The sequence below is a fragment of the Copadichromis virginalis genome, linkage group LG23 (assembly GCF_057382275.1).
Source record: "Copadichromis virginalis isolate Kocher_CV1m ecotype Utaka linkage group LG23, C_Virginalis_male_GT1.1, whole genome shotgun sequence".
Lineage (NCBI taxonomy): Eukaryota > Metazoa > Chordata > Actinopteri > Cichliformes > Cichlidae > Copadichromis > Copadichromis virginalis.
The window spans coordinates 10,249,843-10,275,766 of NC_140639.1; the positions used below are offsets into that span (position 1 = coordinate 10,249,843).

The 25,924-nt window shown below is 42.6% G+C and overlaps 1 protein-coding gene across 1 annotated transcript; it reads left to right on the forward strand.

The window, feature by feature from the left end:
• Positions 1–889: 889 nt before the first annotated feature.
• Positions 890–25,924, forward strand: grin3bb (glutamate receptor, ionotropic, N-methyl-D-aspartate 3Bb). Its single transcript, XM_085447510.1, has 8 exons — positions 890–1,553; positions 12,913–14,005; positions 16,154–16,299; positions 19,673–19,788; positions 21,747–21,898; positions 22,503–22,667; positions 22,765–22,832; positions 23,177–25,924. Exons 1-8 carry the CDS (start codon positions 931–933, stop codon positions 23,976–23,978), a joined length of 3,165 nt encoding a protein of 1,054 aa, XP_085303636.1. The 5' UTR covers positions 890–930; the 3' UTR covers positions 23,979–25,924.

Here is a 25,924-nt window from a genome sequence, read left to right on the forward strand (position 1 = left end):
TCCTGACTTCAGGTGACCTCAGGTGACCTCATGCTGCTGCGTATTTGGAGGTGAACTGCAGTAAAGCGAGGTGTCGACCTGACGGCCAATCCAACGTTTCTGTTCTCGCAGGTCTGACACTTCAAATCCTTAAAGCTCCGCCTGTCAGTGCATCGTCACAGTGACGGACAGAGGACGTGTCCTGCATCACCGTAGCAACAGAGAGTGCAGCATCTCTTTGATCTGCCTCCAGCTGTCTGATGGTTTCAAGCATCAGCGGCTGCAGGTGATAAACTGATCACCTGCAGCCGCACCTGAGCTGAGACATCAGCAGCTTTGAGGTGAGTGCCTGGCTCAAAGGTCACGGCAGGACTGATTATCATACCTGAACACACCTGCAGGGAGGTCTTCATGTTACAGTGTGAACACCCGGCAATGTGGTGTAAACAACAAAAACAAACGCACACGCTGAAGTAACACTCGGGTCTTGTGGAAACATGTGAAGTGGCCACAGAGGAATCAAAAGGTGGAGCTGGAAATGAGCAGCACAGGTGCCCTCCTCCGTTAGTTTGCTTCAACCCACAGGAAGCTGTTTTAAATGAATGTATGTTCTGCTGTATGTTTTGTGTGTCATGTATAAACTTTTGTGAGGACTTCGTAGGAATCGGTTCACAGTTTTCATGTCACTAACAATCTGTTCACACTTCAGAAATAAAAGCATATCAGATTTTTTTTTCCAAGACCAACTGAACATGTAAACCAGAGTCTGTTCTCTGATGTTCTCCTCTGATGGTTTGAAACAGGAAGCTGTTTCTTGGTGGTTTTGTGTGGGTTTGTGGAGCGTTGCTCTTTAGTAACAGATTTAACTTCCAGACACGAACAGGACTGACTGATCTGATTGATATTCTCCTTTCTAAAACTGTTCTCCTCCAGAACCAGTTCCACCTGCAGATGGTGACGGGTGTTCCAGAGTCCGGTCTGTCTGATTTGCTGCTGACTGTTCTGCAGCGGTCCGGTTGGCGGGAGGGGACCGCCGTGCTGTGTCGGGGCTGGGAGGAGGCTCGGGGTCTTCTGCAGCTCCTAGACCATCACAGCAGTGCATCGTGGGAGGGCGGCAGGAGGGTCACCTGGCACCTGCGAGCCCTGCTGAACCTGACGCAGTTGGCTCACGATGACACGCAGATCCACGACTTCCTGTCTCGACACTTCCGGCAGAACCAAGCCTCACCAGCCTCAGTGCTGCTGTTCGGGGCCGACCCGCAGTGCGCAGCGGCTGTGCTGCGCAGCGCCCAGGACCTGGGCCTGACGTTACCCATGGTACACTGGGTGCTGGGTCAGCCGCTCAGCCCCGACGTGCTGCACACCATCGGGCTGCCGCTTGGCCTACTGGCCTACGGTGAGGTGGAACGGAAACCGCTTGACTACTACGTTAGAGACGCCCTGCAGCTCATCACCAGGGCTGTTGCTGCGGCGACTGCGGTGAGGCCAGACCTGGCTCTGATCCAGAACACGATGAACTGCTACGACAAACCCAACAAGCACGAGCTGCTGACCTCAGGACAGTACCTGTCCAGGTAAGAGGACACTTTAGTCTCTCAGTTTAGATATCATCACAGAATTGGTTTCACCTTTCTCGATTTGATGTTTTCATAGCTATTTAAGCAAGGACAAAAAACATCACAACCCAAAGAAAAGATTTTACTCTCCCAGTGTTCTTAGAGCTGTGGATTCACAGGGAGGACCAGGTGGACTTCATCTTAGAGCACACCTGAAGCTGAAGACTTACAGTAAGGTAGTCACATGGAGCAGGCCTGATCATTTAGAGCTTTGACTCTTCATACTTAATACAGTTTTATGTAAATCTGTTTTAAAAAAAGCACAGAAGAAATCATTTTTCATCAGTCTGTGCCTCAGTCTGCCATGCTGATGGTTTAGAAGTTTCCCTTACGGAGACAAAATAATTTTATTTAATTATCAAGTTAATTAAAAAACATTGAGTAACACTTTATAATACGACCCAAGCCCTGAAAAGCAAAGTGTGCTTAAGATGCAAGATGGGGAAATATTGTTTTTCTCCAAAATAACCAAGAAATTATGCAGTACTTAAAATTAACTACAGTATAGTTTGTCTCTACTGTACTGTAAAATGCAATTGCATTGAAGTTCCATCAATTGCATTGAAATGCATTCAAATTCCATTAATTACAGAGGAATTACAATCTTATTAAAAGCCCCATTGGACTCCTGGACCCCTATTTATCAATTATTGGTGATAAATGACCTTTAACCTTCTGGAACGTGACTGAACTATGAAGCAAGCACTGCTGAAACAAAGGAGGCTGTCACAAACACAGCAGCTGAGCTCGTTTGGAGGCAGAGCCGATAAGAAGGAAACTGTAACAGGATTAAAGCCTCTGCAGAGGTAGGCGTCAATATGCAGACTGTACAGAGAGGCTCGAATGCAGCCGAAGATCGTCCCAGATTCAGCATTTGAGATAAAACACAGCTCTCATCGACAGACCAGTGTCACCCTTCTGTGTGTCTCATGTTTGAAGCTGCTCTGACTGAAAGGAACGGATACATCACTCTGTTCTCAGAATTAAACATGAATTCTTCTCATAATTAGAAAGTAGTGCAGCAATTAATGTTTATGGTAGATTTAATGAGTTATTTCAGCTTTACTGTCAGCACTGAGATTCAGCTCCAGCAACTGTTTGATGGAAAAACCAGGTGAATTTGATTACACCATCCACACCTGCAGGCAGGAGGAGTTTATATTAATACTGCCTTATATTCATATATACAGTACGTGTGTTGGAAATAAACATGTTGGATCTAGCTGTTATTTATGAGGAAGTTTATTACAGTTCACACTCTCTAACCTCCAGCAGCCTCAGAAGAATAATGTGTTGATGGAAACCAAAATGTTTCTTTCATGGGGATCATTGATGTATTTGAACCAGTTGCTGCCATTAACCAAAGGTGTGTTTCTGAACATGAGATCCAAAGTGGTGCCAGCATTTCTCATTACTCTGAGAGACTTTGAAGGTGCAGTCAGACATTCTTTAAGATATATTTATGAGTAAAGTATTTTTCTATTAAATAGATTAATGTGTAACTTCCAAAAAACTGATAAGTTTAGCTATCAGTAACCTAACACATAGACTTATGATTAATCTATTAAATATGCACACGAGCAGTTGCCAGTTTGCGAAATCCGCCATGTTCCACCATATTTGAATCCTTGGCTGGGAAGGACATCTTCCGTCTGCCTAATGGTTTTGCACATAGGTGACAAGAGACCGGCCACATACATACTAAGCCAAAGGCGGAGGAGAGGAGAAATTACATGCGTTCATGTGTGAATGAGGAACATTTAAATTACTTTCTGCGCCTTCAGACTCAAGATATAAAGCATCATACCTGTGCTATCATCGAAGGAGAAAGAAACAAAAATATGAAGGAACGAGACAACCAGAGGTAGTTGTTAGGTTGATTTTGATAATAGTTGTCTATATTGTACTTAAATTTGTAAACCTTGTTTCAAACTGTATGTTTAGATATTCTTCTGGTCTCCTCCCCCACATGTAGAATGGTGGGGGAGGCTATAGTGTTTAACTGCAGACACATCCTATGTGAAGGTTCTGTTTTCTTATTTAGTAAACTTCCTCCCCTTTATGGCCTCACCTATGCCTGTGTATGGTGGACCGTTAAAGGGATTACACCATATACAGGGTGAGGAAAGATGACACTTTGTGATCAGCAGGAAGACACACATACACACACACAGTGCCTTAGTTTTATGACGCACCACAGGGGGGATCGGATCCTTGCGCTTCATGTTAAAAACCGGTTGAGCTTTACAATGCCACTATTCATTCACTCTCACATTCATACACTGGTGGAGGAAAGCTGCAGTTGTAGCCACAGCTGCCCTGGGACAGACTGACAGAAGCGAGGCTGCCATATCGCGTCATCGGCCCCTCTGGCCAACACCAGTAGGCGGTAGGGTAAAGTGTCTTGCCCAAGGACACAACAACCAGGACAGAGAGAGCAGGGGGATCGAACCGGCAACCCTCCGGTTACAGATGAGCTTCCCAACCCCCTGAACCAGGTTGCCCCACAAACTAGGACTGCTCAATTAATCGAATTTTAATCTCGATTACGATCTGGGCTTTCAACGATCATTAAAAATGACTGAGCCGATTATTAGCCCCTCCCTCGTGCTTTACTCTTGCGCTGCTCCGTGTGGCAAATCGAGCGCACCTCCCTGCATTTCGAACACGTGTCACAACAATTAAGAGCAGCGGTCTCCAACCTTTTTTGCGCCACGGACCGGTTTATGCCCGACAATATTTTCATGGACCGGCCTTTAAGGTGTCGCGGATAAATACAACAAAATAAAACTAGTACCGGTACCGAAAAAAATAAAATTTATTCATAACACACGTGAAAAGACCAAGGAAAACCGAGTAAACGATAAAAACGATAACAAAATAACGCTGAAAACCGATAAAAACCCTGAAAACTATACATTTCACACCTGAGCCTCAACTTTTGTGGCCCGGTACCAAACGACTCACGGACCGGTACCGGTCCGAGGCCCGGGGGTTGGGGACCGCTGATTAAGAGGACCCGAGGGAAGCTCGGAAAGCTAAGCAGAAGTTATTTGGAGAGGAGAGTGACTGCCGTTGGTTGAAAAGAGAGGTAAAAAAAAAACTTCAGTGGTGTGGAAACATTATGGTTCACGGAGTCAGACGTGGATCAAGTAGACATAGTGTGTAAACTTTGCTACGGTGTTGTAGCTGCACCACAGAGCAACACCGTAGCAAAGTTTATTAAACATAGATGTTTACATTTTTCATTTATTTTTTATATTGCAAACATTTGCACTGTTATCAGTATTTGCACACTATTTTATATTATTTTTTGACAATCTTTAAAGTCATTATTCAATACATTGTTATTGTTAAATAAATATCGTCAAATAATCGAGATCTCAATTTCAGTGAAAATAATCGTGATTATCATTTTTGCCATAATCGAGCAGCCCTACCACAAACTGTGATTTTGTTTGTGAGAGTGTCTCATGATAATGACGTAAGCATGTGCACCGCTTGTGGTAACAGACGTGTGCAGATCAACAATGGATAATATATAGAGTGCGGGACAGAGTATCACCATGCAGCGTTTAAAGCGTGGAAGTACTGACCTTACTTTGAGTTCGATTCTGTAAAAAGTGACAAAAACATTAGCGTCCGCTGTTCACTGCGTGGGAAGAAAACTTCTTTTTACAGTGAAAAAAAACCCCTAAACTTCTGAGGAAAGCAGCAGGACCAGACGGCATCCCAGGTCGTATCCTAAGAGACTGCGCATACCAGCTAGCTCCTGTGTTCACTGAGATATTCAACATCTCTTTATCTCAGTCGGTGATCCCCACATGCTTCAAAGAGTCCATCATTGTTCCTGTCCCGAAGAAACCCCACCCTGCTTCTCTCAATGACTATCGCCCTGTAGCCCTCACCTCAGTAGTGATGAAGTGCTTTGAACGCCTGGTCAGAGACTTCATCATTTCTTCACTACCAGACACACTGGACCCACTACAGTTCGCTTACCGTCCAAATCGTTCCACAGACGATGCCATCTCTCATCTCCTCCACACATCACTCACTCACTTGGACACTAGAAGGGGGAATTATGTTAAAATGCTCTTCATAGACTACAGCTCTGCATTTAACACCATAATTCCCTCCACACTCACCACCAAGCTGGAGCATCTGGGACTCAGCTCATCTATGTGTCAGTGGATCTCCAACTTCCTAACTGGCAGACCACAGGCAGTAAGGATGGGCGGACATGTCTCAGCCTCCACCACTCTCAGCACTGGAGCCCCCCAGGGGTGTGTTCTGAGCCCCCTGCTGTACTCTTTGTACACATATGACTGTGTGGCCACTACCAGCTCCACCACCATCATCAAGTTTGCTGACGACACCGTCGTGGTGGGCCTGATCTCTGATAACAACGAGACGGCCTACCTGAAGGAGATTAGGAATCTGGAGAACTGGTGCCAGAGGAACAACCTCCTTCTAAACGTCAGTAAGACAAAGGAGCTGATAGTGGACTTCAGCACTAAGCAGGAGAGGAACTACCAGACCCCCGTCATCAACGAGTGCCCAGTGGAGAGAGTGGACAGCTTCAAATACCTCGGAGTTCACATCACGCAGGACCTGTCATGGTCCTGTCACATCAACACCGTGGTGAAAAAGGCCCGACAGCGTCTCTACCACCTCAGACGCTTGAGAGACTTCCAACTGCCCTCCAAGGTGCTCAGGAACTTTTACTCCTGCACCATAGAGAGCATCCTGGCGGGAAACATCTTAACCTGGTTCGGGAACAGCACCATGCAGGACAGACGAGCTCTACAGAGGGTTGTGCGGTCAGCTGAGCGCACCATCCGCTCCGAGCTCCCTGACCTGCACTCAATCTACAGCAGGCGGTGCTGGACCAAGGCCAGGAAGATCGTGAAGGACCTCAGCCATCCCAACAACAGACTGTTCTCTCTGTTGAGGTCAGGAAAGCGATTCCGCTCCCTGAAGACCAACACAGAGAGACTGAGGAGGAGCTTCTTCCCGCAGGCGATACGGTCTCTCAATCACACCACCACACAGTACTGACCCACACATATGGTTCTTACACACACACTGGACATTCTGGACTTTGGTTTTGCACAACACTGGTCACTATATTCTTCATTTCCGGTTAATACTTGTACAGCTGCTGTTATTGTGTATATATTTATTTATATTTAGATTTCTTCATACATTCTTATATAGTTCTATATTGTGTATTTTGTTGTACAGTTATTTTATTTTCAACTTTAATTTATATATTTATCTTTATCTTATTCTTCCCAGTTAAATTTACCCTTCATTCTAATTTGTGTTGTACAGTTATTTCATTTTTAACCTTAATTTATATTCTATTCCTTCCTAGTTAAATTTACCCTTTTTAATTTTTCATATTTATTTCCTATCTTATTCATAGCCTTTTCCTTTTTTGTTTTCTTTAGGTCACGAGCAGTTGTCCAAGCATTTCACTACATATCGTACTGTGTATGACTGTGTACGTGACAAATAAAATTTGAATTTGAATTTGAATTTGAGCAAGTACCTAGCACGCTGCCATGGGAATGTGAAACCCCCGGATCCTCCCACTGACATGACCGCTGTGGCACCGGGCAAACCTCCGCCTGCTCCACTCCTGCTAAACAGGTGAAAAAAAAGGCGACAGGACTCAGTGCTGCTGAGTCTTTGATTTGATTTATTTTCTGTTGTGTTTTACTTGCATCTATTTGAAAGACTGAGTGTAAACACAAAAAAATATTTTATTTTATGTGCTGGAATGTGCAGAAAATAGGTTTAAATGTTAAACAAATTTCTTTAAGTCAAAAACTGTGGCATAGAATTTAATTTTTGCTTGATGCAATGTGCATAAAGTTAAAAAATTAAAACTAATAAATCCAGTTTTAAAAAGAGACTTTTTCATTTGATTACATTTTATATGATGGATTATGCAGAAAAAGTAGAATTGGGCTGAAAGGTCTATCACTTTATTACCTATTCAGGTTGTAAATCATGTTTTTAAAAAGTAACTAAGTAACTAATTACTTTTGAAAATGGAGAATTAATCAGAAATTAGTTACAAATAAATTTTTTCAAGTAACATAGTAACCTTAGTAAAATCTCATCCTCTTCCTCCTCACATTAAGCTTCATCTCCTGAAATGAAGTCAGGGCTGCATACGAAAATGTCGATAAACAAGTTCATTTCTGACTCATATCGGACTCCTTTTGTTTAATCAAGAGTTTGATCAAGAGTAAATCAAGGTATACAGTGTTCATTTCTTTTGTCTCCATGTTGGGCGAGTGCTGACTATTGGTATATGTGTGCATGAGGGCAGGAATGCATGTTTGTGTCTGTGTGTGCCTGTTTGTCTATGTCTATGTGTCAGGTCGGGTCTTAGACTCCACGTCTCTGGGAACATCTCAGGCCCCCAGGTGCGGGGGCCTATCTCCCCCCACCACATTCCCTGCTGGTGGCTGATGCCTTCAGCCGTCGGTGTATTGGTGGTTCTTGGTGTTTGGGTGCTCAGGTATGCACTGACTCACTCCTGGTGGCTGCTTGACGGGGCCTGGTGCACGTGGCTCGGTCGGGCTCCTTCCGGAGGGTGGGGGGCTCTCTGACCTCGGGCCTTTGGGCCCGGGGCTCTGCCCACTCTGGTGCAACTGGCTGTCGGCAGAGCCCGCGGACACGTCACCGCAGTCACCTGTAGCTTCTGCACCGCAGCTGCAGGGTGACCCCCTGTATGGGGCTCTCCTCAGCTCTTTCCAGGAGGATGGTGCGGCTGCCCCTCCGGTAGTCCTCCTTGGGCCTCTAGATGTCTGGGGCCTGGATCTCCTCCATGCCTGCTTCATGTCCTGGGGGGCAGGGCTATGGCTCCCCACACTCTCTATCACATACAGTAGGTGTCAAACTCTGGCCCACGGGCCATATTTGGCCCGCAGCCTAACTACATACGAAGCCATACCAAATTATTATTAGAGCTGGCCTACTGGTATTATACAGCTAATATATATATTGTTTAGTATTAAACTTTGCTTGTTCCATATTCAGTTTTTCAGAAAAACTTGTTTGAGTCCATAAGAAGAGATTCATTCTTAAATCTGGAGGAAGATTTGTTTTTCAATAAATATTAATGTTAGCCCGCGAACTTGTTCCAGTTTTTAATTTTGGCCCACTGTGTATTTGAGTTTGACACCCCTGCTCTATCAGATAGTTACATGGAGAAATCTTTTGAATACAAGCGTGCTCACAGACGTGTTCACAGACACACATTATAACTTCCTTGGCTCCTGCTTCAAAGCATACCGTGCGTTGTCGGTCTTGCGTGCTGCTCAGTAACATTCAATATTTATTATTTAGTATTACTTATATTTGTCTTATCTAGGTTGTTGCTGTAGTCTCCATTGTTCTCTTTTGCTTGTTTTCTTTCTTTTTTTTTCTTCCAGCAGGTGATTCAGTGGACTTCTTAATGTCTTTTCTCATTGTCCCTCTTCCCCTCTGTTTTTCTTTCCCCTCTCCTTTTCTTGAACTTCTCTAAGTCTACGTCTTTCCCTTTCCTATCCCTCAATCATGTGTTTGTCAAAACCTAAAAGCAAAAATAAATAAATAAATAAAAGAAAATTAATAATAATAATAATAATAATAATAATAATAATAATAATAATAATAATAATAATAATAAAGATCTAGTGGACCAATAATCATCCACTTGGAAAAATAAATCCGTTGGGCATTTTATTTGGCCTTGAGACAATAATTCTGATTGCTACAGTGCTGAGCTGGACAGGCAAAAAAAAAAGTAAATCAAGGCAAATGCTTCTCATCCAGTATTGGCAGCTGAGGTAAACCGCCTTCCACAGATAGGAAGTCTGATGCATTTGAACTGGGAGGGGTAAGAAAAAAAACTCAGTTGACTGGAATCAATCACCCTCTTACAATGCTGTGATTGCAGCCATTTCCTAACTCTCTGTGAATGGTACTCATGGTCTTTGATCAGTGGTTGCTGATCAGTGGTTATGACATGTCATTCAGTGGGCTAGTTACAGTCATAACATAAATGTACTATTTATAAGGTTGGGCACACCTGTAGTCAGCCGAGACTGAAGAAGCCACTTGGATGATGATGAATCGTTTCTCCTGCTGAAAACACTACGTCCAGATGAACAACATCAACTTTTTTGGGATTTTCTTACCTGGATGATTGGGCACTTTTATGTTATTTTTTTCTTATTTAAAAGCTGAGCTTCATTAATGTTTGTTCAATCTTCTAATGGTGTCCTCCTAGATTCAAAGCCAGCAGAAGCAGCTCTGGGTTCAGTTGTCTGATCATTTCCCTTTGTCTGCTGGAGTTTTATTCTAACATTGAACGTGAGATGGAGATGCTGTTTCTCCTCTGTCAGCATCATGAAGGCAGCTGTTTGTGGGGTCAAGAAGTGAATGATTAGCTTTTATGTTAAACATCTGGACATGTTTAAAGATGTGTTTTCTGTTCAGATTAACTTTATCTGTTACTTCTTCACAGGACACAATAATATGAGATCTTCAGTCTTTCTTTAGATGTCCAAAGTTTAGATGCAGAATCTGATAAACTGGATTCCTCATATTTGACTGAGTCAGAGAAATCAGTTCTTTAAGTGAATCCTGCATTAAAACAGGTTAACATGTTAAACATATCATCAGTCTGCCTTAGTTTTCAGTTATAAACATGTGAACACAGATAATTTTACAGTTTATGACCACAAGAGTTGGTGTGCAAAAATGAAATGAATACTTTTTTAAATTATAGAACAAAAAAAGTAAAAACAGACACTGACTCTACTATGAGAATATCAGTTCCTAAAAGGTGTGAAAGCGAAAATTTGTCAAATACCAAAACCAACAGTTGCACACGAGCTGCAGGAAACTCTGAAAGCTGCATCAAATACTGTGGTGTACATGAAACAGAGCTGCAAGTTTTAGAAGGATAAAAGGTTTAGCTGCTGCACCGGGATTCCTCACAAAGGCAGATCAAACACATTCACAGTAAATTAAATTATACTCGACTGAGATAAAACCAGAGCAGACAGATTATCGGCTGCAGGAGAAGAAAAGGTAAAATGTGAAGTGAAACATTTAATGTTAGAATCATCAAACATGAGGATCTAAGAACACTTAAACTTTGTTCAGGTTGTTTAAGGTTAAAGACTTCAAGACTGCATCTGCTCACATCTGTCACAGAGAGCTCTGTCAATGAAACTCCACATTAACTTAACCTTTTACAGCTTTCACAGAAAACTTAAATGCCCCAAAGACATGAGAATAAACACAGGACAATTTACAAATTAAAAACCATCTCTGACACAAACATCACGTTATTGTCATGGTTCTGGGTCATTTTGGCCCAGCGGTTTAAGTTTCCTGTGCTTTTTGTCATTTTCTGCATTGTGTTAAGGATTATTCTAGGTTTCCTACGTTATTCTGTTCAGTATTCCCCCTGTGTTGTTGCCTTCTGTTTCTCCACCTGGGTGTCTGCATTTATATGGTTGTGTGAGTTCTTGTGCCATCATGTTTTCCCCAGCCTGTCATGCTCCTCATGTTCTCTCTCCCTCTCCGGTCTACATCTCTGTGTATTTCCTGTTTTACTTTGATAGTCTCTGTCTGTGTCCATCATGTTGTGTTTGCTCTTCCCCTGTCTCATTATTATCACGATTCGTGTCAGCTGTGTTCCCTGTGTGCTCCTACGTTCCTTGTTAGTTTTCTGTGTATTTATGTCAGAGTCTCCCTCAGTCCCTCATGCTGTCCGTTCCCTTGTGTGCCTCTCTGTGCGTTTAATTTATATTTTCCCAGTATAGTTTTGTATCATTTTCCCTTGAGTCAGCAATAAAGCTGCATTTTGAGTTCACCCAGGTGTGTTGAGAGCAGTGTTGGTCAAGTTACTTGAAAAAAGTAATCAGTAACTAATTACTTACCCAACAAAGTAATCCCGTTACTTTACTGATTACTTGTTTTAAGTAATTAGTTACTTTTTAAAAACATGATTTACAACATGAATAGGTAATAAAGTGATAGACCTTTCATCCCAATTCTACTTTTTCTGCATAATCCATCATATAAAATGTAATCAAATGAAAAAGTCTCTTTTTAAAACTGGTTTTATTAGTTTTAATCTTTTAACTTTATGCATCAAGCCTATATTTAATTATATGAAATATTCTCTGACTGGCAGAAATTTGTTTAACATTTAAACCTATTTTCTGCACATTCCAGCACATAAAATAAAATATTTTTTTGTGTTTACACTCAGTCTTTCAAATAGATGCAAGTAAAACACAACAGAAAATAAATAAAATCAAAGACTCAGCTGTCCTGTTGCTCTATTTTCACCTGTATAGCAGGAGAGGGGCAGGCGGAGGGAGGTTTGCCCTGGTGCAGATGTGTCGCAGCGGTCAGTGGAAGGATCTGGGAGTTTCTCTGTGAATTTCCCATTCTGTGGCAGCCTACTCTCGGTGCTTGCTCGGAAGTTTAGGGGTTTTTTTTCGCTGTAAAAAGAAGTTTTCTTCCCAGGCAGTGAACAGCGGACGCTAATGTTTTTGTCACTTTTTACGGAATCGAACTCAAAGTAAGGTCAGTACTTCCACGCTTTAAATGCTGCACGGTCGTACTCTCTCCCGCACACGTCATATTATCCATTGTTGATCTGCACACAGCTGTTGCCACGAACGTCGCACTTGCGTACGTCATTGTCATGAGACACTCTTGCAAAAAAGTCACGGTTTTAGTAACGCAGTAACGCAGCGTGCTAACAGGAAAGTAAGAGTAATCTAATTACTTTTTTTGCAATAGTAATCCCTTACTTTACTCATTACTTGAAAAAGTAATCGGATTACAGTAACGCGTTACTGCCCGTCTCTGGTTAAGAGTCCTGCATTTCGGGTCCAATCTCCTGCCTACCATACAGCGATTCATGAGTTACATTATCTGTAGAACCAAAAAACTTCTTCATGATCGGTGGAAACATAGCGTCTGCGATCATATTGACCAATCAGAGCTGGAAACACATCAGGGTCATCTGTGTATTAAAAATTTAGTTTTTATGGTTAAAGTTAGACGGGGTCAAGCGTTGATCCCGGTGGGAAAGTAATTTTTTATTAAGAGACCATGTTTGAAAAGTATACATCATATTTATTTATTAGCCTATTGACTGATAATTTTGTGATCCATTTTCTTCTGCTCTCAGTTAAAAACTGATAATTCAGTAGACAATGATCCAATAGCACTGCTCACAAGCCCTGCCCCCACTCACATGCAACCCGCTTTTTTTTTTCTGCTGCAGGTTTTTGTCAAACACATCTTTCTCTGGACTCACCGGTCCCGTCCGAGTCCACCAGAATTGGTCTGAGGTTATTACTCTGCAACGATTCCATATCTGGAGTCTGCGGCGGGACGCACTGGGTCAACCCACCTGGGTGACAGTAGGCAGCTGGGAGGATGGCTCGCTGCAGGTGGAGGACCAGCAAGTGTGGCAAGGACCCAAGCCTCACCACAGGATGGATGGGATGGGTGGGAGGACCAGGGGCCGGTGGAGAGCAGGGTTGCCGGTGGCAGGGAGTCGGGTCCGGGTGGTAACCCTGGTGGAACATCCCTTCGTGTTCACGCGGGACGTGGACGACGAGGGCAGCTGCCCGGCTGGTCAATTCTGCCTGGATGCTGCCGCTAACAGCTCAGAGACCCTGGAGAGATACTTCAGGGAAGTGGCAGTTGGGAACAGCAGCTCGCTGCCCAGAGACTACACCAAGTGCTGCTATGGCTATTGTATAGACCTGCTGGAGAAGCTGGCTGAGGACCTAGGCTTTGAGTTTGACCTTTACATCGTCGGAGACGGAAAGTATGGAGCTTGGAAGGGAGGGCGCTGGACCGGGCTGGTGGGAGATCTCCTGAATGGTCTGGCAGACATGGCTGTCACCTCATTTAGCATAAATTCTGCCCGTAGCCGGGTGATCGACTTCACTTCGCCCTTCTTCTCCACCAGCCTGGGCATCCTGGTGCGCAGTAAGGACACAGCAGCCCCCATCGGGGCCTTCATGTGGCCCCTGCACTGGTCCATGTGGGTGGGCATCTTCCTGGCGCTGCACATCACTGCACTTTTCCTCACGCTCTACGAGTGGAAGAGTCCTTATGGGATGACACCTCATGGGCGCAACCGGGTGAGGGTATTCTCTTACTCATCGGCTCTCAACCTGTGCTACGCCATCCTGTTCGGGCGCACCGTCTCCTCTAAGACCCCAAAGTGCTGGACAGGCCGCTTCCTGATGAACTTGTGGGCCATCTTCTGTCTGCTGGTGCTGTCCAGCTACACCGCCAACCTTGCTGCTGTCATGGTGGGAGAGAAGACCTTTGAGGAGGTCTCAGGGATCCATGATGCCAAGGTGAGACCGTAAGGTTAGATTATTTTGTCATGGTTCTGCTGTCAGTGTCAGGATCTTCAGCTGGTCTCCAATCACACGTAGAGCAAGGAGAGTGCAAACAGGACATCCTGAGGGACTAAAACATTTCTGAAGCATCCCTTTGGTTCAGCATATAGGGCTCATACTGGAGATTAGCATCCTGCATCATTATAATAATGTTGGTCAAGGACCAGTTAAATTTTCAGCCAAGTTGGGCAAGAACAACTTGAACCTTCAGTTATCATTAGCCAGGAAGTTAGCAAATGCTCTTAAAAACTATCACTAGCAAAATTTGGCTAACATGAAACCTAACTTGACAATATATTTATTATATTGTATGAATTAATTAAGTGAAGATAAACCTTTATTAGTCCCACACATAGGAATTTTTTTTAAACTAAAAATAAAACTAAAATTAAAAAAACACTTGAAACACTTACCATTTATTGAAGAAATTTTTACAGTTTTATATAAACAAAGGGGTTTTTGACTTTTACCTCCAAATTATGACATCACATTGTAATTGGTCAGTTGCAATGGTGATCCTGGAACAACAATAATATGAAGATGCAGGAAAAACACTAACAGGGGATATAAGCTACACCGCATAAGATCTCACACAGAGGCCCAGGTCTTACTTGGAGCCTGGTGTTCACACAGCAGGCGACTAAACTCGACCATTTCTCACCTCTAACCATGCCCGGTCTGACACCATCAGTTTCACACTCACACACACAAAATTTGCGGTCACACGGTGAGTTTGAGATACTTGAACTCCTCCACTTGTGGCAGGAACTCATCCCCGACCCGGAGTGGGCACTCCACCCTTTTCCGGCTGAGAACCATGGCCTCAGATTTGGAGGTGCTGATCCTCATTCCCGCTGCTCGGGGTCTTGTTCGCGAGTGATGGGAGAAGGGAGCCGGAGATCGACAGACGGATTGGGGCTGCAGCTGCAGTAATGCGGACGCTGCACCGGTCCGTCGTGGTGAAGAGGGAGCTGAGTGTAAAAGCGAAGCTCTCAATTTACCGGTCGATCTACGTCCCTACCCTCACCTATGGCCACGAGCTGTGGGTAGTGACCGAAAGAACGAGATCGCGGATACAAGCGGCAGAAATGAGCTTCCTCCGAAGGGTGGCTGGCCTCTCCCTTAGAGATAGGGTGAGAAGTTCGGCCATCCGGGAGGGGCTCAGAGTAGAGCAGCTGCTGCTCCACATCGAAAGGAGCCAGCTGAGGTGGTTCGGGCATCTGACAAGGATGCCCCCTGGGCGCCTCCTGGGTGAGGTGTTCCAGGCATGTCCCACCGGGAGGAGGCCCCGGGGCAGACCCAGGACACGCTGGAGAGATTATATCTCTCGGCTGGCCTGGGAACGCCTTGGTATTCCCCCGGATAAGCTGGAGGAGGTGGCTGGGGAGAGGGAGGTCTGGGCCTCTTTGCTTAGGCTGCTGCCCCCGCGACCCGGCCCCGGACAAAGCGGATGAAGATGGATGGATGGATGGACGGTGAGTTTGAAGTGAGACGACCACGAGTGTTTTTCCTGTGAAACATTTTTCAGTCTCATGATAAAGGCAATGTGGTGCTGCTGGTTAAGGCGAGGTCAGATCTGTGTTTGTGAACTCTCTGCAGACTCTTTTCACTCTGTGCTCTCCATCCTGAAACAATTACAGATTAAATTTGCTCTGTGGATCACCTGCCTTGTCATAATTACACTTTTAATTCAGCGGCTGATTGAAGCATGAAGCACGCCTCTCAGTGTTTGCACAGCCGGCACTGCTGGGAGCTCAGGGAGCTTTAATTGGACGTCCATCTGTATGTGATTAGCTTTTTATTTTATATGTGAAGCCCTGCAGCTTTCTGGGTGCCGCCTATCCTCATAGTGTATCAAGAGGCTGTGAAGGAAATTTCTGGATGTAATCTATAAAATAAAGCATGACTAAGAAGAAACATGAAACTGAATGTGAGCGTGAGTGGCCAGAGTGGCCCTTTACTGTGCAGCTTTGTGGGGTGTTTCAGGTCAAATGTGTTCACAGATGTTTCATGTGTTTCAGCTGAATATGCAGCATCCGCTGTTTCCTCTGTTTGTGTGTCCTTCATTCTTGTCCTCTTCCTCCTCTTTGTTGGTGTGTGCAGCTGCATCATCCGTCACAGGGTTTTCGTTTTGGGACAGTGAGGGAAAGCAGTGCGGAGGATTACATGAAGAAGAGTTTTCCAGAAATGCACGAATACATGAGACGCTTCAACGAGCCGACCACACCTGAAGGAGTTGCCACCCTCAAGTAAGAGAGCAACATTCAGCCGCAGGTTATGCTCTGATTCTCTTGGTTCTAACAGAGAAACCAGACTCAGTTCAGTTTTTCTAATTTTATTTATGGCCAAACACAAACAACTCCATTTTTAATTGGAAGAAATCTCTGAATCAAGGAATCATTCAACAGGAATCAAGAAGGGGTTGAGAGGAGATGGAAGAGAGCAAGGGGAGACAGAAAGCGTAGAGGTGTAATGCAGAGAGTTGTATGAACTGAGAGTGATGAAAGTGAGTGAAGAAGAAACAGACATATCCTGGTCAAAAATGACTCCAAGGTTCCTCAGAGTGTTACTGGAGGCCAGAGTAAGCATCTGGTTAGATACCATATTTCTAAGATTTTCAGGGCTGAGTACAATAGCCTCAGTTTTATCTGAATTAAGAAGCAGAAAATTAAAGGTCACCCGGGTCTTTATGTCTTTCAGACATTTCTGCAGTTTAACCAATTGGTGTGTGCTATCTGGCTGCATGGATAGATAAAGTTGTGTGTCATCTGCATAGCAGTGAAAATGTATGCTATGCCTTCTGATGATGCTGCCTAAGGGAAGCATGTATAATGTAAACAGAATTGGTCCTAGCACTGAACTCTGTGGAACTCCATAATTAACCTTAGTATGTGAAGAGGACTCTCTATTTACATGAACAAATGGCTATCTGTTCATATCAATCTATTCGATAGATATGATCCAAACCACTGCAGCAATTCATCAAGTAACCAGTTTCAAATTTCCCACGTGTGGGACTAATAAAGGTTATCTTATCTTATCTTAAGTAATTGAAATAATTGGATTAAAAAAATTCTGGACATGAATTCATTGCTTTGATGCTTCGTTTAATGCATGGCTCTGTAGCTCACCAATGTGTTAAAAAATGTAAACGCAAGTGTTTCACCCACATTTGTGACTGAAAAACAGAATTGAAATACAAATGTATTTAGAAGCAGCATATGAATATAAAGCCTGGCCCATGCAGCCCCCAGTTTTAAGCAGAAACACTGATAACACAACAGCAGCAGTGACTCTGGTACAGTTTGTTTCCATCCACTGCTGTTTGTTTTACACAGAGAAAAATCTGGAGTAAGTCTCCAGAAGTTGTATTAAAATATGCAGATGAACTGGTTAAATTATACAGCTTAATGAAGGCTGATGGCACCATCCCTATTTTACATGGAAGCTGCAGCAGGAAATGCATCCAGTCCGGAGCTGAAGTGTGTGGGGGGTATGGGGTGTACTAGACCTTATGAATATCAAGGCTTTTGTTTTCAGATTAAGAGTGAAATAATATGAAATAATGTGTTAAAAAAAACTTCATTAATATTTAAAAATATGAAAATAAAAACTTTTTTCACAATCTAATTAAAATGTACATGGGCCAGTACAACTCTTAGCCAATAATCTGAGGGACACTGAATTATTAATATCAATTAATGTATATACCATCATAACATCTGTTTTCAGCAGCACAAAACCTTGCCTCCTATAAATGTCAGAAAACCTTCCAAGAACACAAAGTAAAGGTATTTTTTAGTTTAGATTGCATATATATCTTATTTTAAAATGGAAACCATTGAGCAGCTCAATTCTGACAGATTCTGAAAGACAGACATCGTCTCTTTTTATGGAACATCCTCTGATGATTTATAAACGAACAGGATTTTCTTGTGTTTTTATTTAGGCTCAAATCAGTTTGATGTTTGAAGGCTCACAGTGACGTGAACTAATAACTCTCCCCAAATGCGTTACACCAAAAGTAAGAAGCCTTTTTTGTAAAATGTAATGGGTAGAAAGTACAGACATTTGTTTAAAATTTTAGGGAGTAAAAGTAAAAAGAAGTAAGAAAAAAAAATACTTGAGTAAAGTACAGACACCTAAAACTTCTACTGACGTTTAGTAACAAAGTATTTGTACTTCGTCACTTACCACCTCTCAGCTGCAGCACTAATTCAACCCCTGCAGCACAGTATCTGTAATACCTACAGCATGCTCTAATCCAGTGGTTCCCAAACTTTTTTTGCTAGCCCCCCCCCCCCTTGTTTTACAAGAAAATCTCCCACACCCCCACCACAAACACATCCTCCAACCACACACACCCATAACGACAAAGGTATGTGCCTTTTTTCACGTGACACTGTGCGCCACATTATTGTTTACATGAGATGAATTTCTACAATGGCGGATAAAGACAAAATACTGTTACTGTTAATCTGACTATCTGCAGTTTTTACACGCTTACAAATACACACGCAGTTACTGTTCCTCCATTTAGAAAGCCTGAGGCGTCATGGTGTAATTATTTTATGTGTAGTTGTTTTTTTCCTGTGTAATAATATTCAACATTGCTATCAATACATTTTTCAAAAAATGCCTCTCTGTGCAAAATGGGTTCAACTGTGGGATACTGTGATTTGGACAGGGAGGGGAAATTGTGGCAGAATCAGCCTGATGTTTTTTGTATCCCACTGTAACTTTACTGTATAAAGAGCTAACATCTCCAAAACGTCAGGAGTAGTTAGTCATTATAAGAAGTGTTTGTGAACTAAAAATCACGAATATGGGATACTTTTTGTCCGTGATTTGGGCAACCCAGCGCGAGCTCCCGACGCAGGGGAAACAAATTCTGTCGGGGAGACCTACTTTGGCACTTATGCAGGTGAAGCCAAAGGCAAGATGTGCTTCATCATATTTTCTAGTATTTGGCTTGGAAGGAAGTTGGTTTGGAAACATATTTGGCTAAGTTTCATCTTCTGCTTTGCATTTGTGTGGGAGCCCCGTCAAAAACCTGTCCAAAATGCTAAGTGTCCAAGCATTCTTCTTCTTTCTTTTTTTTCTCATACCGCGCCCCTCCTGCAATGGCGCCCCCCACTTTGGGAACCTCTGCTCTAATGTTCTAATAGGATATTATGGTCAACAGTATCGAACGCTGCACTGAGGTCTAGCAGGACAAGCACAGAGATGAGTCACTGTCAGAGGCCATAAGAAGATCATTTGTAACCTTCACTAAAGCTGTTTCTGTGCTGTGATGGTCTCTGAAACCTGACTGAAACTCTTTAACCAAGCCATTCCTCTGCAGATGATCTTTAAGCTGTTTGACAACTACTGAAAGGAAGGTTAAAGATCGGCTTATAAGTAGCTAAGAACGCTGGGTCAAGATACGATTTAATTACTGATACTGTGGTATGTAGGTGATTGATGAAGATAGGCCGATCATAATTAAAACTGAACATCCCAGCACAGTAGAGGCTCGGACTGGAAACACGTCAGAAGAAAACAGGAAGACATGACGTGCATCATTGTCTGTGTGTGTGGTTTTGGAGTTTTCCGTAGTAACAGTGTGGCTCTGTGTTGAAGGACAGATCCTCCTCAGCTCGATGCCTTCATCATGGACAAAGCTCTGTTGGATTACGAAGTCTCCATCGATGCCGACTGCAAACTGGCGACAGTCGGGAAACCGTTTGCCATCGAAGGTAAGCAAGCAATACTGCTGGTGTTCCGTCTGTGTTTCGGTCAGGTCAAAGTGTACATTTGCTGTTTCTGTTTAGGTGACTTCCTGTCAGTGTTTTCTTTTAATTGGACTAATCAGAGGAGAGGAGCAAAGTTGTGTGATAGTTTAGCGATTTAAAGATCAGCTGGTGAATCAGTCAAACAACCTTGACATACTGAGGGGTGTAAACATCATAGTTCAGAAGTTCAGAAAACAAGCCAGCACTATGAAACTCGTCAGGTGACCTGAAGCTTCAGATAACAAGAAACAGAAAAACTGATCTGAGTCTGAAGCCAAATTGTCAAGTCATTGTAGAGAAAGATGAATGCTTCACTGTTGGTGCTCTGATACAGCATCACTATTATCAAAATGGCGACTAACAGAAAAAAGGTGACATGAAATCGTTCCATCCATGGAGTGAAGCTGAAGTTTACGTGATCCCTCAACACACACAATAAAAACAGTTTTAATAAATAATGGAAATAAAGAGTCCACAGCTGTTAGTTTCATCTGTTTCTCACTTTCATAGTTTCAGGTTTACATTTACTGAGGGTCTGCACCAGTCCTGCGTCACTGGACAAACTGAATCTGCAGATTTGACAAAAGGCACGGAAGATGGGTGGGTGTACGTGAGGGACCAAGCAGCCAAGGCATAGAGGACACAGGAAAAAATATATTCAAAATTGGTTTTCTTTATTTTAACCCTCAAAAAAACGTTTAAAAAAATTCAAAAATATAATTAGAGGGCCCATAAAAGAGGTCAACTAAATATAACTCTATAAAATGTAATTTCCAGAACCTTAACAAAGTGGACACAACTTAACTCACAAACTGACCTCATTACAAGACACAAGAGGGTAGCTTTTATAGTGGTTTAGCCAAACCATTTACACACAATAGGAAGGAAACAAAAACAAACACTAATACTAACTAAGCACAGAATAACATAAGTAAACCTAAAACATCCCTGTTTCTGTTAAGAACATTGTTGGTCCTGCTGAGCAGGCATTTTGTTTTCAAAGTCTTTAGCCACGCCTTTTGCCCAGACAGGAAACAGCTACTGCCCCACACCAGGTAACTCAAAGAAAGAAAAACATAATTAATATAACAGAAAACATTTTTAGAAAAACCACACAATGCTATTATGTGCATGCTTTGTAATATCAGTGTTATGTTTAGGTAAAATGATTAATGAATCATATTAGTGAAGTGGCTGCAAACCAAATAAATAAAGTGAACGAATGGAATTGTTTTACCCATATGTGGCTGATGCCATCACAGTGTAGGACCAGATTTAGATGGAGAAGAAGACCAATGTAGAGGCAGGCCTACAAACCAAAGCTGACAGGAAATTATGTAGATCAGCACAGTGACTCGTCTCTATGAGGTCAAACATTGGGTTGAAACGTGAATAAAGTTTAAATTTGAATATGAGCAGTAAAAGTTTCCCGCTCTGACCTTCAGATGAACCATAATTAAGATTTTCTTTTAGTTTAATTAGACTTCGCGTCATCCTCCAGAATAATTACTGCTTAGACCTCTTAATTAACAGGTCCGTGGTTTTCTCTCCTGATTTATTCGACTTCCTGTTCTTGGCTCAGACATCCGTCTGCTCACTCCACACAAACAGACATGAACAATGCCTGATGTTGCTGTTTGTATTGTTCACCTTTCTGATGTTTTTTCTTCCTCTCAGAGCCTCTGAGGTTCAGCTTTCTGTAATATGAGCCTGATCGCCTGTTATTGATTGTTGTTGACAGTTTCTTTGTTTGTTGTTTGTGTGTCGTGTTTTTGTTTTGTTTTTTCTTTTATGCTCAATAACATCTGTCTGCTCAAATGTCTGATTTCTCTCTGCAGTTCCTGGACAGATAGAGAAACAAATTATGTACTGCCGTTTATGCCGTTTGTTGTTTTTATTGTTTACTGTTTATTTGTTTCCAGGTTACGGTATCGGCCTCCCTCAGAATTCTCCTCTGGCATCCAATGTCTCCGAGTTCATCAGCAGGTACAAATCCGATGGTTACATGGACCTGCTGCACGACAAGTGGTACAAAGTGGTTCCGTGTGGGAACCGTGTGTTCGCCGTTACTGAGGTCAGTGTGACAGCAGCACACCTGTGTGGCCGTGGCCACCTGTTCCTTTCATGAAATGTATTTTATTTCAACCTTCTCAAAGCCAACAGAACAACACGAGGAGGCGTCTGGACACTTCAGATCTGGACTGGATATTTTTTCTGACTGTGCTCAGGTGGGCAGATGCTGTCCCCTGCTGGTCACTCTGAGACACAGCTATCAAACCTCATAAAGGCAGATTAAAAAACATAACACAAACTGCAGTCGGCAACAGGAAACCAGTTAGCAACACAGCAAGAAACCAGCTGCTGACACACTGCAGGCACAGAGGACAGGGCAAATACATCTTCCTGCTCTTAAAACAAGCTGCCTGCTGACCTTAGATCAGTTACATCTGTGCGTCCATTTAAAAACAGACTCAAAATCTCTTTGTTTGCACAGGCCTGCACTCATCAGGTGTTTTTTTTGTTTTGGTTTATTTTAGTTTTATATTTTGCTCTTTTCAATGCCTTTACAATTTTAAACATGCACAGGTTCTTATGTTTTTATCTTCTGCGTTAAGCATGTTCCATTTGGAACTAATGAAATGTGGTAAATAAGTAATCGCCACTCCCTTCTCTCTCAGACTCTTCAGATGGGCATCAGCCACTTTTCCGGACTCTTCGTGTTGCTGTGCGTCGGCGTGAGCGGCGCTTTGCTGACTCTGGCAGGCGAACATGGTTTTTACCGACTCGTTCTGCCACACATCCGCCGCCGTCAGAACCTAAAGTACTGGCTGCACATCTCACAGGTAAGTCAGAGAAGGATGATCTCAGCTGAGTGCTTTTATATAATTCATTCATGTTTGTGAAAAACTAAATGAGAAAACTAAACGCTCTGTGTGACAGAAAATCCACCGAGCTCTGAACATGACGTACGAGGACGTGAAGAGGCAGCGAGCTGAGAAAGAGAAGAGGTCAGTCTCACCATCTGAGCTCAGAGTGTTTAGGTTAACTTTGATGGGAGTTGCAAGATGTCAACAGAGAACAGAACAACCTTAGGCTTCAATCTCCAGTTATTCTTTCAGTTATGAAGCTGATTTTATAATCCATGAATGAGAAATACAATAAATATAAACTTTCATGAGCAAAAACACTGTTGAAAAAGTCTTGGTTTTAAATTAGAAACACATGACCTTATAATGTTTTTTTCAGTTCTTCAAGCTAAACGTCTCCTTTGGAGTTTAGAGATTTCTTATCCACATATTTCTCACTGACTTATGTGCATTATTCTGAGCCTAAGGTCTTTGTCTGTGTTCAGCTGTAACCTGCACAAGTCTCAGCCCCCTCCGGCCCCTCCCGCTCCGGGAGCTTCAGCCAAATGGAACAACGAGACGAGCAAGGACGCCGATGCCGCAGCTACCGCCGCTGCTGCCAAAGATGCCAGAGACTTCAAAAGAGTCCACTTCAACCTGGAGACGCTGAACACCCGCCGTCTGCTTGCTCGTCTTGCAGTCTCTGAAACCAAGGGAGGCAGCGCCATGGCTGAGAGGGAGGGTCCAGCCAAGCCGAAGGCGGGGCCAAACAGCAGGCTGTGTGAGAATGGAGGACCGGCGGCTTCGTTCACCAACCGACTGCTCACGCTCCCCTCCTCATCCTCCTCTGCAAGACACAATGCTTCAGCTCCAGCCCCCACAGCCGCGGCGCTTTCTCCGCCTGCTACTTCCACCCCTGCCCCCGTTACCATAGCCCCGCCTGCCTCAGATGCCCCACCCCGTGTTGCTGTGGCTCCGCCCCGGCCTGGCGAGCTGGAGGAGCTGGAGGAGGAGATCGAACAGATGAGGGAGAAGTTACGGACAGCTCTGGCAAGGAGAGCTGAGATTCAGACGACTCTAACCAAACCCACTGTCACAGTGACAAGCGCCCCATCATCCGTTACCACGACAACCATTATGGCGACCCCAACAACGACAGGAGCCACGCCCATTCCCATACCCACCATTACCCCAGTAACAACCCTTCCTTCCAACATGAAATCCGTAACGACCATGACCAACCCGCCTCACAAAGTCCTATCTAAAGTCCGGCCCCTCCATAGCAGCCTGGCCAGTCAGAGGAGGTGATGTTCTCTGGAAAGGTCACGACACGGCGGCCATTCTAATCAGCAGTGAGGAAAAAAAATGTTCCTTTTATTTTGTTTAACTTTCTCAAGTTCTCAAAGAAGTTGATTGGACAGAAAACATCAAAGAGCCCTGAAGCTAATCAGATGATTGGTTACCTAATCAATATTTTTAGGCTGGATGAAATTATTGAACCCTTTAGAGTACAAACACTTTATATTTCCAGCTAAAATTAGAAATCCTGTGAAAACATTAAAGAAAAAATGAAATTGTTTCAATTACTTTATAAAATAAAAAATTACTGTTGAGAAAATATGCTAATTTAAATCCATAAATCTTAAAATGAAAGTCTGAAGATCAGGTAACATGCCCCAAACCCGAACCTTTATTATTTTACACATTTCAAAGTTTGAATAATCACTCAAAGACCAGTTATTTTATACACAAAATTTATTATTTTGTAATATTACTAATATTAGTGATTAGTATTGAATCAGTATTACTGTGAGTACAGTTTGTTTTTCAGGGTTTTTTACTCCTAAACGTCAAAGACAATCTATTTAAAATATTTTAATATGATATATTTATCACTTTAAAAGTGATGTTTTTTTGTCAATTAAGTGCTCAATAAAAAAAATATCTTTTAATGTTTTTCAGTCACAAGTACAGCTTGTGAAGTCTAAAGTCTGTCAGATAAATTATGTAAACTGAGGAAGAGAAGAAGACCAGGACGTGAGCCTGAGGTGCACCGAATTTAATGAGTTCTTAGTTTGAGCCAAATACAGAATAATGTAGCAGTTGTATTATAGAAGTGCATATTCCTAAAGAATCCAGAGACTTATTTTTGCATATTTTTACATATTTAGTAACAAAACAAATAAGTTTGTATATAATTAAAATAGCTGCAGTGAATCTAAAGATTTTATTCTTTATTTTTATATAAAATCAGAGTCTGATGTTCAGTTTCCACCTCTGACTGGTTAAAACGGCCGCCGTGACAGAGACTGAAGAGCATTTCTGGAACTTTCTAAAACTCTGGCGGTGCACAAAAAGCATGTCCACTCTTTAAAAAGAAATTACAAGAAGTACACATACCACCAGACACAACATGAACAATAAAGCTGTTTCCTGTTGGGAACAGAAACGGTGGTGTTCATGCAATAACATCGTTAGTTCTTCACATAGACGTAACTCCTCTTCATGTAACATGAACATGGTTAGTGTAAGCAGTATGCCGAAGGTTTTTATTAGAGTCACTTCACTACAGACATGAAACCTTAAATGTTCCCACAGAGCCTGAACCCATCCCCGAATGTGACTTTAACCCCACCAATAACCACACACCAAGAAGTTAAACTGTAGAAATGTCTTAAAGACATAAACACCTGGATGACCTCTATTTTTCTGCTTCTAAACTTCTAAAAACTGAGGTTATTGTACTTGGCCCTGAAAATCTTAGAAATATGGTATCTAATCAGATACCTACTCTGGATGGCATTACCTTGGCCTCCAGTAACACTGTGAGTAATCGCGGAGTCATTTTTGACCAGGATATGTCCTTCAGCATCTACATTAAACAAATATTTATCTTTCTTCAAACATGTTTCTTAGAAACACTGAACTGCATCACTTTCCAAACTAAAGATGAAGAAATGTTCAGATTCTCCAGAAAACATGAAAACTTTTGTTAAACCTTCAAATGGTCTGAAAAGTTGAGGATGTTTTCACTCTGTTTGGTACATTTACAGGTTTCTCATAAAAAAGAAAGAAAAAAAATTGATTTGTATTTTATTCATTCATTCAGTTTGTTTTTCATCAGTTAAACTTAAATCTGAGAGATGAGCCTGAGTTTTGACTTTCAGATATTTTACTGAGTTAAATCCATTATTCATCCTGTTATTCTTCCTAAGTGTTTTTATGATAATTAATAAAATCGACTTTCTAATGAA

Coding starts and splice junctions, on each gene's coding strand:
- grin3bb (XM_085447510.1), top strand. CDS start 931: ATGGTGACGGGTGTTCCAGAGTCCGGTCTGTCTGATTTGCTGCTGACT. Junction 14,006..16,153: donor CAGGGATCCATGATGCCAAG/GTGAGACCGTAA, acceptor TGGTGTGTGCAG/CTGCATCATCCGTCACAGGG. Junction 22,668..22,764: donor ACTGGCTGCACATCTCACAG/GTAAGTCAGAGA, acceptor TCTGTGTGACAG/AAAATCCACCGAGCTCTGAA.